General features: G+C 42.7%; 1 protein-coding gene across 2 annotated transcripts in view; it reads left to right on the forward strand.

Annotated features, from left to right (window-relative positions):
* Nucleotides 1–17,463, forward strand: part of LOC119417430 (phosphatidylinositol 5-phosphate 4-kinase type-2 gamma) — an 80,480-nt gene that overhangs the window by 31,795 nt on the left and 31,222 nt on the right. For both annotated transcript variants that reach the window (XM_037684636.1, XM_037684637.1), the window contains exons 3-4: nucleotides 4,560–4,656; nucleotides 9,937–10,086. In XM_037684636.1, the coding sequence (XP_037540564.1) occupies nucleotides 4,560–4,656; nucleotides 9,937–10,086 (247 nt within the window). The remainder of the gene's footprint in view (nucleotides 1–4,559; nucleotides 4,657–9,936; nucleotides 10,087–17,463) is intronic.

Consider the following 17,463-nt stretch of genomic DNA (forward strand, 5'->3'; position numbering starts at 1 on the left):
GGTCCGGTCACCTCTTCTCGTTGTGCAGCGTTTTCTGCCACACTTTTCCCTTCCCACAGACTTCCCACTGAGGTGCCTTGATACAGCACTCTGGGAACAGCCTATTCGTTCAGCAATTTTTTTCTGTGTCTTACCCTCTTGCTTGAGGGTGTCAATGATGGCCTTCTGGACAGCAGTCAGGTCGGCAGTCTTACCCATGATTGCGGTTTTGAGTAATGAACAAGGCTGGGAGTTTTTAAAAGCCTCAGGAATCTTTTGCAGGTGTTTAGAGTTACATCGTTGATTCAGATGGTTAGGTTAATAGCTTGTTTAGAGAACCTTTTCATGATATGCTCATTTTTTGGGACAGGCATTTTGGGTTTTCATGAGCTGTATGCCATAATCATCAGTATTAAAACAATTAAAGACCTGAAATATTTCATTTGGTGTGCAATGAATCTGAAATATATGAAAGTTTCATTTTTATCATTACATCATGGAAAATAATGACCTTTATCTCAATATGCAAATTTTTTTAGAAGGACCTGTATAAACAAAAATCAGCTGTTCCGACTGAAACTTCAAAATAATCCGCCACTCACTCTCCTTCATGAAAATTAACACCAAACAAAACTGAATTGTCTCACTGATTTGACTTTACGTAGGAAAATAAAGATTATTTGAAATAAACCAATTTCACCCATTTCATAACAGGAAGAGAGCTCTCTCAATAATAATAATAATAATATAATAAATGTCCAATGAAAAGTCTGCAGTTATGCGCTTTAAAATATCAAGATATTGGCCCATTCACCAGTCTTGGTCTTTTAAAACAAAATTTCTAGGTGGCGCTCTTGATCTGTTTCTGTTTTGATTTTTGCCACGCCCTTAAAATACATAATTTTTCACCAGTCCTGATGCGTCCACCAAATTTGGTGACTTTTGGGAGATGGTAAGGCCCCCAAAACGCCAATTCATTTGGCAGAAAAAATTGCCTGAACGGGCCTGAACGGGCCTGAACAGAGCGATTACAATAGGCTTTTGCAACGCTTCGCTGCTCGGGCCTAATGAACAGTCCTGCAGTAAATACCACCGTTGTGAAGGTTATGGTGTTAAAGTAATTTTATTATTAATTTTTTTATTCCACTAGTATTGTTTAAGAGAAGACTGAAAATGAAATCTTGTTACCTTAGTGAGCTTTGAATGCAACATGCTTCAACAGTTCACAGAAGTCACTGTGACACTGTCCTGGACTGGTTTAAATCTTTCCTCTCCAATAGGCTGGAATGTGTTAGTCTTGGCAATGCCAAATCCCAGTGTGGTGTCTCTCAAGGGTCAGTTCTAGGGCCCCTGCTATTTTCCCTTTACATGCTGCCTTTAGGTCAAATTATTAATTAGTACATTTCTTTTCACTGTTATGCCGACGATGCACAGCTTTACATCAGGACTGGCGCATCACCATTGTCATCTCCATCTTCACTCACTGCCCTCTCTACCTGCCTGGAGGAGAAAAGGGCATGGATGAATCAGAACTTTCTTCAGTTAAACTGCTCCAAAACAGAGGCCATACTGATTGGCACCCCTCACCAGGTTCAAACATCAACTATAACAACTGTTTCCTTTTCTGGACAAGACATCCCCCTCTCCACCTCTGTTACAAATCTTGGAATAAAAATGGACTCTCATCTTACATTTGAAAATCACATTAAGCATCTGTTTAAAACCTGTTTCTTCCATCTTTGAAATATCTCCAAACTTAGTCCATCTCTCACTTTTGCTGATGCAGAGAATCTCATCCATGCCTTTGTCTCCTCCAGGCTCGACTACTGCAACTCCCTGTTTACTGGAATACCCGGCAAAAACCTTCAGAAGCTTCAATATATTCAAAACAGTGCAGCCAGGATTTTATTGAGGGCTCGTAAATTTGAACATATTACACCCATTCTCCATAGCCTCCATTGGCTTCCTGTCACCTGCAGAATTCAGTACAAAATTGCTCTCATTTGCCATCAGTGTTTATACGGAAATTCACCAAATTATCTGAAGGACCTCCTTGCTCCATATTCATCCACCCGGTCCCTACGATCACAGAACAGTCATCTCCTCCACCTTCCACGAACTAAATTAAGAACCATGGGAGATCGGGCATTCTGTGTGGCTGCCCCACCCCCACCTCTGGAACTCCCTCCCTGACTATCTGAGAGCTCCACAATCATTGACTGACTTTAAAAAAAAAAAGGCTTAAAGACTTTTCTTTTTAAGCAAGCCTATTCTGCCTCCACATGATTTTATCAATTCAATTCAATTCAATTCAAAAATACTTTATTAATCCCAGAGGGAAATTATTTGTTGTTGTAACTCATTATCCTCATTTCATTAAGAGACGTTATAGATGCTGATGGCTGTAGACAGGAAGGATCTCTTGTAAAGGTCCATCCCACAGTGGATCCTAAGAAACTGGTTGCAGATGCCGTCCGATCCGTCCACCCAGACTCGGCTGACCTCTTGGTTCCCCCGGGCTGTAGGACCACCTGAATGCTGGGCAGAACTCCTCCCAGAGTGATGGCCACTCCTCCCAGCAGTTTGCCGAGCTCCTCGTTGCTGCGGACAGCCAACTGTAGGTGCTGAGGGACGATCCTGTCCTTCTGCTGTCATGAGCCAAGTTTCCTGCTAGTTCCAGGATCTCAGTGGTCAGGTACTCGAGCACAGCTGGCAGGTAGATGAGAATGCATCCACAGAACATCCTTTTCAACTCATCTGAGATATGGGACTGTAGTTGAGATATTATTTGAGCTTTTGAGATGTTAATCAGCTGCTGTTGGTTGTAGAAAAGTGCCTTGTTGCCATGGTTACGCATCATAACAAATGTCCAAAACTAAAAAAGTTTCAGTAAAAATCCTTCCAGCTGCACAGCATCTGATACTGGAGGAAACAATCATCCAAAAAATGTGATTTACATCCAGAAAAAGAGGAATTAAAGTTTCCAAAAGCAAAATCTCAGAATGAAAGTAACAGAGCTGCTCCAACATGCAGCCACCTTGAGCGGCGCAAAACGCATTGATTCATTGATTTTAGTTGATTTTATCATTGATTTTAGTTGATTTTATCACTGACTTTAGTTGATTTTATCACAGATTTTAGTTGCACTCTGTAGCACTTTGAGATTTTTGTTAATGAAAAGTGCATTACAAATTAAATTCATTATTATTATTATTATTAAGTCATTCTCCCGTTGTTTACCTGGAAAACATTTAAAAAAAAGGCTCATTTCCACGGTCACGTTTATCTTTAATGATAATGTCCCCATTTATGCTTCAGTCTGACAAATGATCTATAACTTGAACTAAATTAACCACATCATTCTTGCAGAAAAACGGCTAAACACAACTAGCAAGTTAACGTTTAATTAACTAAAACTGGCAACATGAAGTATTTATGTTGATAAATTGTGGTACAGAACAGTCTGCTAACTCTTCACAATGGCAAAAAATGTTGTATTTTCATCAACTTACCGGAGAAAACACTTCCGAAACACCGAGAATGAACTATGTTCAATGCTGGACCCACTGCTGTTTGGAACTATTTTGAACCAGAGCCGCTGCATGACCCACGTGACTTCCGCGTTCCATTCTTCAGAAGTCAATGGGCGTGTCCAAACGTGTGTACACAAGCAGCAAGCCACACGGTGCGGGGCAGACAGAACTTCCGGGTCAGACCACTTGTCAAAAATGAAAACATGAAAATTGAAACGGAACGCTCGTTATCCATTTTTTCCATTTTCATTTTGTGCACAAAATTGGAAATCGGATTACGCTTCGTTATCCGATTTTTCATTTTGGTTTAATAAAGGAAAAATGAAAAAAACAAGTGTGTTTTTGTTTTTTCATTTTTTGTTTCAAATGAAAAAATGAACTGCCTGAATGTACACGGACCAACTGGTGAGAGAAAGGTGCGGTTTCACTCAAAATACACGCCGTGTAAACGGCCCCATAGTCTGGCTTGCTGAAAGAAATGTTAAAAAGAATATGGCTGAAAGTTTTCCCATGGTACTGTTCACTGTTTTTCTTTACGTGTGTCCATTTCATTTGAAGTTATTTTTATTTGCTCTTTCTTTTTAATTATCTGATTCACATTAGGATTGTTTTGATAAAATTCTTGTAAAGGCGTGAAACAAAAAATTTCATAACAGTTCGGCCAACCTTTTCTTGATCAACCTGAATTGGTAAAAAAAAAAAAAAAAGCACAGCTTTGCAGCATCAGGAGAAACTTCTTGTCTACCTGTTGCAGCCTGGCCTAAAGCCCCCTAACTTAGGAACAACACCTAATATCAGTAAAACAACTAAGCAAACATGCTGTAACAATGATTATCTGCGTGCATGTGTAAATGAGTTGTCCCGTGAGCAGGTACAGGCTTATTGGCAGTACAGAAACCACAAGTTAATCTGCCTGTTTTAAGCAAACCACAGTCATCCAGGACTACAGTCCTGAATACCCAGGCCTAACCACGCCTCTGCTGACAAATGTTTTGTGAGTGTGGGATGTCTAGCAGGTAAAAATAACTTTCACTTTTTCTTTGCCAGAGAAAATCTTCCAGGACACTTCAAATTCAAAGAATACTGTCCTCAGGTCTTCCGAAATTTAAGAGAACGTTTTGGTATTGAGGATTTGGACTATCAGGTGAGCTTTATTTCCCCCTTGTAACAAACAAATAAAATATTCTATTCTAACTACAGAGTTCTATTTCATATAGGCTTCGCCCTTTAAGAGCTGTCGCTTAGTGGGTTTATCCCATCATGCGAAGCATTGCACTGAAAAATTTAGTCCACGCCCACCAGCTGTGTGGGCCCCACCCGTTCCGTATAAATTACGTTAAGAGCCGGTAATCGGCTCCCATTTTTCTTCAGCAAGCCAATAGCACTGTCAGAAGAACGAAGAAGGAAAGTTGTCTAGCTTGACCAACCTTTGTTAAGACTGCCTGTGGCCCCGCCACGTCAACCTCCTGCCGTCCCGGTGAGTTCTCCTCCCCGAGGAGAAGCAGACGAGCAGTCTTGTTTCAAGGTAAGCGCCGAGGAGTATTTCTCAGTGGCAGGTCGCTACACGCTGGACGACGCCATCTTGTAATTGTCCTTTTATCGCCAACTCTCGGAGCGAATCGGATGGTACGTCAGCAGCAGCCCCCCACTGCTCACTCCTTCCTGGAGAGCGTAGTGTCTGAACGAGGGGGGCTGAGCAAATGCCAACCCCCCCCCCCCCCCCCCCCCCCCCCCCCTTCTCGCATCCGCGACCACCCCGCTCCCCGCTCTCGGTGCCCTCCTCTAGAGCTGCCGGGCATAATCCAGGAAGCGGCTGACATGAAGGGACTTTTTTCCCTCCCTCTCCTTCCTCCGCCCAGATCGAATGATCTAGCGGGAAGGTTTCTGGGCTCCATTCCGGCTCGCCGTCCTGATCCCATCTGGCCTCGTTTCCCAGCAGTGACGTCCTATTGGGACGAGGCCACAGCCGGTTCTGGTAGAATAGGGCGCCGGTTCCCACATTCGCGTCCATCACCAGAGTGGAGGGGTTTCACCGAGCGGATATTCCCTCGGTGCCCCCCTGGAGCCGAACCTGGTGGAGGCTTTCGGAGCAAGATGTCCAAGTTGGACCAGCATCCTGCGCCTACGGGTAAGCATGACAGACAGTGACATCACTCTTCAACCAAGCTCACTAGTGTGCGTTGCAGGCGGCCGCAGCGAACAATACATTATGCTGCTGGCGTACAACGTTCAAGAGGCTGGAGGAGACGTAACGCTCCCTCTGCAAGGCAGCTGATGTCATCCTCAACCTGTGCGCCTCTTTTGTTGTCTTGCCGGTCTCGCATCGCAGCCGGAGGACGAGGTTTTTTTCCAGAAGTCCACCTGGCCTGTCACTCCACCTCCCTCTCGGAGGAGCTGCAGAAAGCCTTTTGTTGGAAGGCCCCCATCAACGACGGACGCGCTGTTCGGGACCATTTTCAAGATGTTCCACAGCTGCAGGCGTCTCCCTGCTCCGCTACGCCAGCCCCGCCCGTCAGACATCAGCCTTTCTCATCCCGGCAACCGGAGGTTCAACGTTTCCCTGAGATCGACGCACCACCTAAACGCGCGCCCACTCAATGAACGTTACGCGGAGTGGTTGCGAGCTTGCTCGCCAGACAGATGGATGGCCAAGCTGATAGCAGGGGTTACACGTTGCAACTTGCAGCTCGACCCCCTCTGGAGGCGTTTTTAGAGACGGTCCTGTCATCACCAGACCAGGTCTCATCCCTAAAGGCAGAAGTCCAGGGGTTCTCGATGGAGAGGAAAACACTTTTTTTTTACTCACGTTACTTCCTGGTTCCAAACAGACCGGAGGAACGAGACCGATTTTGGACCTGTCAGTTTTCAACAAAGCAATCGTGGGCAGACCGCTTCACATGCCGGCACAGGTTCAGGTGTTGACGTCACACCTGCTTATTCTGGGCTTCGCCATAAATTGGGAAAAGCTCGATTCTCCCGGCCCAGACGATTATCTGGGAGTGGGGCTAAACTCAACCACCATGAGGGCTCATTTATTCGTTTATCACAAACGAGAATCGACTCTCTAAGAGTCCAGCTCTGCCACGTAAGACTGGGCAGAATAGTAACAGCTATTTTCCATCATGAAGCTGTTAGGAACGATGTTGTCAGCTCACACAGTGGCCCCGCTGGGTTTACTACACGAGACTCCTCCAGAGATGGTTTGCTCGTCTGCGTGTGGATCCGGTGAGGCAAAAGAGATGGACGATCACTGTTCCTCCCTCCGTGAGAACGGATCTCCGACACTGGGAAACCCCCCGGTTCTGTCGGAGGGAATCCCCGACAGCAGACCTACGTCACACGTGTCAGTCTTCACAGACGCGTCATTGTCAGGTTAGGGGGTCACATGCCTATCTCGAGCTGTAGGGGTGCTGTGGCCTTTCTCACAACAGCTCATATAAACGTTCTGGAATGTTGCACAGTTCTGAATGTGATTCAACACTTTGCTCCTGTGTTGCAGAATCAACACATTTTGATTCACACAGACAACAAAGTTACTGCTGCTTACATAAACCGGCAGGGGAGGGTGCGCTCAGCCCAAATGTTACACATTGCGAGGAAACTACTGTGTTGGGCACACCAACATCTGCTCTCCATCAGAGCAGTGTACATCCCCAGTGTTCTGAACAAGGGGCAGATGTGATGTCCAGGGGCGGTCCGCGTCACAGGGAGTGGACCCTTCACCTCGGTCTGATGGCCCAGACGTAGCAGAAATTTGGCAAGCGGCCGTGGACCTGTTTGCGACACGAGAAAATGTTCAGTGTCAACTATGGTTTTCACTGAGCCCGCAAGATGAACCACCGCTGGGGGTGGACGTGTTTGCTCACAGCCCATGGCCCAGAACGCTTCTTTAAGAGTTCCCCCCACCTCCTCTGATATTACGGTTTCTGAACCGAGTTCAGGGGGAGGGATTGACAGCTCTCATGGTGGCTCCCGAGCGCTTGAACGCACCATGGTTCCCGGTTCTACAACGCCTGTTATCGGGGCGCCCGTGGAAACTGCCGTGGAGGGAGGACGCTCTCCTCCAGGCGGGAGGAGTGATCAGGAGTTACCCAGAAATAGGCCAGCACTTGTGGGTCTGGCCGCTGAGCAGATCCGCTTAGAGAGTATGGGTCTCCCACAAGATGTAATGCGCACAATCCAGGATTCACGTGTTACATCCACCACAACGCTGTACACATCAAAGTGGACAGATTTTCAGCGCTGGTGTACAGAGAAAGGTGTAGAGGCCACCTCATGTCCACTAGGCAGTGTTCTGTCCTTTCTGCAGCAGCTGATGGACAGAAATTTGGCGTTCAGCACGATTAAACGTATGCTGCAGCCATCTCTTCCTGTCACAAAGGTTTTTCGGAGACAGAACAGCTTTTAATCATCCGCTGATGGTACGTTTTGTAAAAGGTGTACAGAGAAAGGTGTAGAGACCACCTCGTGTCCGTTAGGCGGCGTGCTGTCCTTTCTGCAGCAGCTGATGGACAGAAATTTGGCGTTCAGCACGATTAAACGTAGGCTGCAGCCATCTCTTCTTGTCACGAAGGGTTCGGAGACAGAACAGGTTTTAATCATCTGCTGATGAAGCATTTTTTTAAAAGGTGTACAGAGACGCAGGCCTATTTCACGCCCACTTGCTTCACAGTGGGATTTAACGCTGGTCCTGCGGGCCCTGATCAAGCTCCACTCGAGCCACTAAATCAGGTTCCAATTAAATCCTTGTCTCTTAAAACAGCCCTGCTGCTGGCTTTAACATCCGCTAAGACGGTGAGTGATTTATCTGCCCTCTCTGTCGCTCCGTCATGTCTTAGAATTCAGGCTGATGGCAGCTCAGCTGATCTAAGACCGAATCCAGCGTTTATGTCTAAAGCATCACAAACTCTTTTAAATCAAGAGCGATATCTCCCTCCCCCCCCCCACACACACACACACACAAATCAGAAGAAGAAGCATCTTTCTATCTTCTCTGTCCTGTGCGGGCATTGACGTGTTACATAGCGTGCACAGCTGCAATGCATCAAACTCAACATTTGTTTGTGCATTATGGAGATACATCTGCAGGTCGCCCGTTATCCACCCAGCGCTTGTCATACTGGCTGTGTGAGGCCTTTTCTGAAGCCCACAGGGCATCAGATGTAGAGCCTCCTGTCAACCTCAGGGCACTCTAGACCAGGGGTATCGCATCTTCGACTTCTCTGCATAATGGTATGACAATGCAGGACATTTGCACTGCGGCCGCGTGGTCAACACCCTGCTTATTTATTCACTTGTATCTACGTGATGTGACGGCCCGTTCCATGACACATTCTGTACTTAGTGTTTTAACAGAATGAATATTGTTGTTTCGTGGAATTCCGTTTTACTCACACCTGTCTGCATGCATTACAGTGTGAGATGTTGTTTTCAGTCACAAGTTGTGACTGTTATTTTGGTTCTATTGTCATTAATCAGTTCATGACAATTGTTACCTATCAGTTCATTTGATCAGTTCACTCGTTATTATTAATCTGTTCATATTGTTCAGCCATGAATCTGTTGATTCATGGCCCCTTTTCAGCATCTTCCTTTCCCCGTTGAAAGTTACGCAATGCATAATTATGCACATGGAGAGCTGAGTGACAAGACGTTTTTTGGGCAAGCTGCCGCTTCATACGGTGTTCGAATGGACCCAGTGAGGCGAGGACAACATCCGCTTCGCCCTTAACCCACTAAGCGACAGCCTTAAAGGGCGAAGCCTATACGAAATAGAACGTTGGTTACGTACTGTAACCCTGGATTCTATGAGTATAGGCGTAGCCCTTTAAACTTCTGGCCTCACTGGCTCTTAAATGGCTGAAGAAAAATCTATTTTGGGAGCTGATTACCCGCTCGTAACGTAATTTATACAGACCATGTGGGGCCCACACAACAGGTGGGCGTGGACTAAATTTTTCAGTGTGATGCTTTGCATGACGGGATAAACCCCCTAGCGACAGCTCTTAAAGGGCTACGCCTATACTCATAGAATCTGGGGTTACAGTACGTAACCAACGTTTTCCACAAGTTTCTACTCTTGAGTGGGGTCAACAAGGCAAATAATTTGAGTTTTTGTTTTAAATAACTGCAATAAATTTAACATTAGATGAATATGTTGAATAATAAGTCTAGTACATTTTATTCATAAAATTATATATTACAATATAATTTTGTAACTTGAATGGTTTATTTACATAGTGTGCAGCTTTTCTCACTGCAGTGCATTATTCTCTGTTTGTCACAAAACATTTTCAGAGCTTTTTTGTTTATTCATATGCACACGTGCACACACACAATTCTTTGAGGTGGCAGGACGCCCTCAGATAACTGCAGGGGAAACTCTGAACTAAGAGGCATTTTGTCTGATCGTATTCTCTCCCAGGTGTCGTTGACCCGCAGCCCCCCAATGAGAAGTTCTGACAATCAGGGAGAGGTTCTGCTTCTCAACTCCTATGACCGTACGCTGGTTATCAAGCAGATCTCAAGTGAAGATGTCGCAGACATGCACAACATCCTGTCAGAATATCACCAGGTAACAACTGGATGTTTAAAACAAAGACTTCATATTTTTATTTTTGCAACAGTCCGTTTGAACATTTTAAACTTAGACTTTCCTTTGCGTGGAACAAGTATAGTGCTAGGTTTAAAAAGTAACTGGTTGTTGCTCTGTTGCATCACCCTTCTTTGCATATTGTGTTAATAATTTGTAATAACTAACTTTGAGTCATAAGATTGCCTGGAAGTTGGGCTTAACATGGCAATTTATTAAGGGTGTAATGATACACAAAAATGTATGTACAGTAGTCACTCGATTCAATTCAGTTCAATTCAGTTTATTTATTAGCACCAATTCACAACAAAGTTGTCTCAGGGCACTTTACAGGAACATTCAAATACACAGAAAAGCCAATTAGTAAAGTTCTCTATCTAAGGAATCCAGCAGACAAGTTGAATCTTGGCTTCGTTGCAGTCTCCCATCCTGAGCAAGCACAGTGGAGACAGTGAAAAGAAAAACTCCCTTTAAAAGGAAGAAACCTCCAACAGAACCAGCTCAGGACAAGAGACAATCTGCTTTGACTGGCTGGTTGAGAGGACAGGAAGGAGAGACAGACAAACACAGAATGGTAGGTCCAGGTATAGGTCCAGGTCCAGGTATAGGTCCAGGTGTATCTGAAAGACAAAAACCACATGTTAAGAATAGAAAAAATAATTACAAATACCTAACAGGTTGAGCAGAGTAAGTAAAGACAGTAGCAGAGTGAAAAGTGTGGTCAGTTTGTCCTCCAGCAGGCTAAGCCTATAGCAGCATAACTAAGGGACAGCTCAGGAAACCCAAGCTGACCCTAACTATAGGATTTATCAAAAGTAAAGTCTTAATCCCAGTCTTAAAACTGGATAATGTGTCAGCCGCACGGACAGAGATTGGAAGTTGGTTCCACAAGAGAGGAGCCTGAGAACTGAAAGATCTGCCTCCCATTCTGCTTTGGAAACTTTAGGAACCACAAGTAAACCTGCAGTCTGAGAGTGATGTGCTCTGTTAGGAAAATATGGAACAACAAGATCTGTAATACAAGATGGAACTAGGTTGTTGAGAGCTTTGTAGGTTAGAAGTAAGATTTTGAATTCTATTCTGTATGTGTTGTGTGTTTCCTTGACTGATGAAGCCTTTCGGATCGAAGGCGAACCGTTTCAGCACAAAAAAAAGAAAAGAAACTGTCCAGATGACCTGACTGAAAAATGTTGGAACGTAGCTTTCTCCACAGCATATGAGTTGTAATGAAGAGTTTAAAGTATCTAGGGCTGCAACTAACAATTATTCAAAAAATTGATTAATTGACCAATTATTTTCCGGTTAATTGATTCATTGGCGAAAGAAATATGCTTTAATTTCCACCCCTTTATTCCAAAATTGAACATTTGACTGACATAGCAATTCACACAAAAAACAGGTTGGTACTTGACTACCCTGTTAGTAAAATATTGAATAATAAAAAAATAAAAGTTAGTCAAATAGCTTAAAAAATAAATGTACACAAAAATATATACAAATATATCTTTATACCTGCACAATATGTAGCTACTTTGTAAAATGTGTCCTTGAGGGAAGAGTGTAACCTGGATTAAAAGTGTGGATTATTGTAACCTGGATTAAAAGTGTGGATTATTGTAGTGAAGTCTATCTAAAAAAGTTTAGTCTGGTTCTCTGGGCATTCAAAAAACAAAACAAAACAGAAAAAGTAGAAACGTTTCGTCTTTCATCCGAAAGACTTCTTCAGTCTAAAGAAGTATTTCGGATGAAAGACGTAACCTTTCTACTTTTTAGGGTTTGTTTTGTTTTTTGAATGCCCAGAGGACCAGACTCCGTTTATATTATTTATATTCTGTCCATTTCACAATAAGAGCACATTCTGACATAAAATATATACATTTGTGTCCACCACACAGGCCCCCCCTGAACACACAGAATGCCAAAAACACAAATTGTGAAACCCATTACAGGTGTAAAACACACACCAAATAAATAAATGAAATTAGGGCTGCAACTAACGATTATTTCAATAATCGATTCATCAGCCGATTATTTTTTCGATGAATCGATGAATCGGCAAAAAAAAAACACGTTTTAATTTCCACCCCTTTATTCCAAAATTGAACATTTGACAGACATAGCAATTCGCACAAAAAACAGGTTGCTATTTGATTATTCTGTTAGTAAAATATTGAATAATAAAAAATAAAAGTTAGTCAAATAGCTTACAAAAATTAATGTACACAAAAATATATACAAATGTATCTTTATACCTGCACAATATGTAGCTACTTTGTAAAATGTGTCCTTGAGGGAAGAGTGTAACCTGGATTAAAGTGTGGATCATTGTAACCTGGATTAAAAGTGTGGATTATTGTAACCTGGATTAAAAGTGTGGATTATTGTAGTGAAGCTTTCGTCTTCAACCATGGACAGAGGCCTCATGTCAGTGACGATCATGTTCAGGATGTTTCAGTGAAGACAGCTGCTGCTGTGGTGTCCATGATGTCTGTCCATCATGAAGTGTTGTTGTTGGTTGTTGTTGTTTTCTGGAATGAGAGAGTAAATATATATTTTAGAATAGAATTCAACTTTATTGTCATTGCACATGTCACAGGTACAAAGCAACGAAATACAGTTTGCATCTATCCAAAAGTGCTTAGCAAGAAAAATAAATTGGTAGATATATTACAATATACAGTGTTGCTTTGAATATGCTATAGGTATAAATATATACAGGTTGTGAGTGTACAGACTATGAACAGGTTATAATATGAAGGGGTATAAACAGCTATATAAAAGAAAAATATATATAAGTATGTGAGTACTTATGAACAGTAGATAGTAGATTATGTGTACAGTTTGTACAGTAGTGGGCTAACGGATGAAAGTGCAGGTGGTGGTGGTGTTACATTATTCATTATAATTATTATATCATAATTTACAGCAACTCAAGAAATGCCTTGTTTCACTTAGTGTTAGGTTCAGGCAAAAGTAGCTAAAAGAGCAATTAAACACACACACACACACATAAATAAAATACTTAATTACACACATTTGAGTAGATGTAATAAATTACTTTAATTCCTGTTTAAATGCAATTCATCCTGCCATACCTGCAGTGTCTTCAGACTTTGCCAGCAAATTAAAAGTTGAAGCTTAATCATTAAATTATTATTTTTGTGTTAGATTTATTTATAAATCACATTTAAACACTGCTTATACCAATTAAATTAAATAAAAAGTAACACACGTTCTCTATCACCGTCATTAATCAGAGAACAAGCAGCAGCTTAATCTACCAGACAGACTGACGTTACGTTTTCTCTCTTGGAAACAGAACAATGTGTTAAATTGTAGAGACTCACCTGCAACACATGAAGAGTTGTATCAGCTGCAGCTCCTTCCTCCTCGTGACTCCGACATCAATCAATCAACCTTTATTTATACAGGTAAATCCCATTGAACCTCGAGGACTCATTTACAAGAGAGACCTGATTTCAACAAAGAAAGATGACAACAATGGACAACAGCAACAACAATAAACAGTTATAAAAAGTCATACTGCAGGTTTTTTTTTACTTTTTTTATTCTTTTTTAAACAAATAGGATGGCTAAAAGGAAAAGGTAACAAAAAAAAAAACAAACAGCTAGATTCCAAGACAAATGTAGAAAACTAAAAACAGGAACATGTCTGCATTGGACCCTGCCAGGAGTCCAACAGATTCTTAAAGCCACTTAGAGAGGTCAAGGTCGAGAGCTTCAAATCTTTTTGTAAGATATTCCATGAAACAGGAGCGGAATAGGAGAAGGTCCTTTTGTCTAGTTCAGTCCTCATTGAGGGAACACTGCAGGTAATAATGTCCTGAGAGCGCACGCTGTAGCTGCACTCACACAGAGACATGTAGGAGGAGATGTATGAAGGCAGCAGACCAAGAAGTGATTTAAAGATGAAAATGTACCAGTGAGAGAGTCTGCGTGAAGTTAATGATGTCCAGTTAACCAGAGAATACAGGGTGCAGTGGTGGGTACGATAATCACAGCCAGTTATGAATCTTAGTGCACCATGATAGACAACATCCAACATCTGCAGCATCCAACATCTGCAGGGTTCTTGTAGGAGCGTTCATGTAAATAATGTCACCGTAATCAATGGAGGGAAGGAAAGTCACAGATACAAGGCGTTTTCTAGCATTCAGGGTTAGACAGGATCTGTTTCTGAAAAAGAAACCCAGTTTAACTTTCAGTTTCTTTACCAAGTTTTCCACATGGAGCTTAAAAGAGAGATGTGAGTCGACCAAGATACCCAAATATTTATAGGAATCAACTAACTCAATGGGGACACCATTTGAGGATAAAATCGGAGGAAGAACTGCTGGGACCAACTTCCTATTTGAAAAAAGCATCCCTTTGGTTTTGTCGGCATTTAGGACAAGTTTGAGGCGAAACAAATCTGTCTGGATGATGTTGAATGCAGATTTCAAAAGCTGTAAAGCCTTAGCAACAGTTTTAGCTCGACAATAAACAACTGTCTCATCAGCATAGAAATGTATGGATGCATTAGGGATGTTTTTTACCTACATTATGTATGTAGATTGTAAAGAGGGTGGGTCCTAAGACTGAGCCTTGTGGTACACCATTGTTGACTGTTAAATAACTGGAGGAAGTACCATTATGTTGAACACATTGCCTCCGGTCTGAAAGATAGTTAGAGAACCAACCAATGGTGGGTTCTGAGAAACCGATTTCTGAGAGTTTATGACACAAGATATTATGATCCACAGTGTCAAAAGCTTTAGACAGGTCTAAGAAAAGTGCAGCACAATAATCCTTAGCATCCAGTGCTTCAACAACATTATTACGAACTCAAAAAGCGTTCAATACAAAAACAACTGGACTTAATTTGTAACAGAAGACGTTTCGCTCCTCATCCGAGGAGCTTTCTCAATTCAAAGAGCAGAGAGTGAGAGATACAGGTTATAAGGCTGAGTGAGATAAGACACACACACACATAAGACAGTGCCAAACCGCCTCCTTCAAACCTCACACCACAGGAAAGGAAAGCTGTAACATCACTCAGCCAGGACCAAAACATCACCATTTTACCAGCTGATAAAGGAAGATGCACAATAGTCCTCAACACTTCTGATTACCGGGAAAAAATAACTACACTACTGAGCGACCGTAACACCTACGAGACCCTGAAGAGGGACCCAACCAGTGCCTACAAAAAGAAAGTCACAGATTACCTGCAAAAACTTGAAAAGGAGAAAACAATCAATCGATCGTTGTATTATAGATTGTACCCAGGGGAAGCCACTCCCTGTCTTTATGGACTCCCAAAAATACACAAAGAAGGAACACCACTCAGACCCATCGTCAGCAGCATGAACTCAGTGACATACAATATTGCTAAACATCTGGCTGATATTTTAGCTCCTCTTGTTGGAAACACACCTCATCACATAAAGAACTCCATTGATTTTGCTAACAAAGTTCAACACTTGAAACTAACCCCAGGAGAAACCCTTGTATCGTATGATGTGACTTCTCTTTTCACATGCATACCCATCTCTGAAGCAGTAGAAACCGTCAGAAAACAACTTCTACAAGACAAGGACTTAATCAACAGGACCAACTTCACCCCGGACCAGATCTGCACCCTGTTGGACCTCAGCCTCTCCACCACTTATTTCAAGTTCAATGACAGTTTTTACAGACAGAAGCACGGCTGTGCCATGGGATCTCCAGTGTCACCCATTGTTGCCAATCTCTACATGGAGGAAGTGGAACAGAGAGCCCTACACTCCTATGAGGGAACTAAGCCGAGCCATTGGTTCCGTTATGTGGATGACACCTGGGTCAAAATCCAAGCCAAGGAAATAGAAGCGTTCACCAGACACATTAACTCGGTCGACAACAACATCAAGTTCACCAGAGAGGATGCAAACGACAACAAGCTGCCTTTTTTGGACTGTTTGGTTCAGATGGAGAGAGAGGACAGCCTCAACATTGAAGTGTACAGGAAACCAACCCACACAGACCAGTATCTTCTGTTTGACTCCCACCATCCACTGGAACACAAACTCTCTGTCATCAGAACTTTACAACATCGGGCCGAATGCGTCCCCACAAAGACAGAAGGGAAGGAAAAGGAACAGAAACACATCCAAGAAGCTCTTCAAACATGTGGATATCCTAACTGGGCTTTTGTCAAGTCAGAGAGGAAATCTACAAAACACACCAATAAACAGAAAAAGGAGAACAACAGATGTAAAAACATTGTCATCCCTTATGTTGCTGGAGTATCAGAGAAATTCAGAAGGATCTTCAACAAACACAACATCCCAGTACATTTCAAACCCAGCAGGACTCTCAGACAGAGGCTGGTCCACCCTAAGGACAAGACACCCATACACAAACAGAGTGGTGTAGTGTATGCGGTCCAGTGCAGCGAGGACTGTCCAGACCTCTACATTGGAGAAACTAAACAGCCTCTTCACAGACGCATGACTCAACACAGGAGAGCCACCTCCTCTGGACAAAATTCAGCTGTTCACCTCCACCTCACAGATAAGGGACACTCTTTTGAGGACCAAAATGTGCACATTTTGGACCGAGAACACAGATGGTTTGAGAGAGGGGTGAAGGAAGCAATTTATGTAAAAAGAGAAAAGCCGTCTCTTAACAGAGGAGGAGGCCTCAGATTCCCACTTTCAAAAACATATAATGCAACTTTAAAACAGATCCCCAGCTGGTTTTCACACCTGATGGGAACAGAGGGGCCTCGACTGTGAATTAGAGGAACAAAGACTCCTACTGTTTAGGTTTTTAGGTGTGAACTGCCAATGTACATATATGTGTGTGTGTGTGTGTCTTATGTGTGTGTGTGTGTTTTATCTCACTCAGCCTTATAACCTGTATCTCTCACTCTCTGCTCTTTGAATTGAGAAAGCTCCTCGGATGAGGAGCAAAACGTCTTCTGTTACAAATAAAGTCCAGTTGTTTTTGTATTGAACGCTTTTTGAATTCATCATGTCCTGGATGACTGAGAATCTTCACCAGCATATCATTAAGAACCTTCAGTGAAGCAGTGGTTGTGCTGTGTTGTTTCCTGAAACCAGATTGATGTGGAGGTAAGATGTTAAATGAGTCCAGATAATTTTTGATTTGAGAGTTTATCAGTTTTTCTAGAACCTTGGCTAAAATGCAGAGTTTGGAGATTGGTCGATAGTTGTTCAGTGAGGTGGGGTCACCTCCCTTCAGCAAAGGAAGAACAAAGGCTGTTTTCCAAGTGTCTGGGATGGAGTTTTGTCTTATGGAGAGATTGAAGATGTGGGTCACAGGGACTGTGATGATATGAGCAGCCAGCCTTAAGAA

The sequence above is a fragment of the Nematolebias whitei genome, chromosome 11, assembly GCF_014905685.2.
Source record: "Nematolebias whitei isolate Nwh7 chromosome 11, NemWhi1, whole genome shotgun sequence".
Classification (NCBI taxonomy): domain Eukaryota; kingdom Metazoa; phylum Chordata; class Actinopteri; order Cyprinodontiformes; family Rivulidae; genus Nematolebias; species Nematolebias whitei.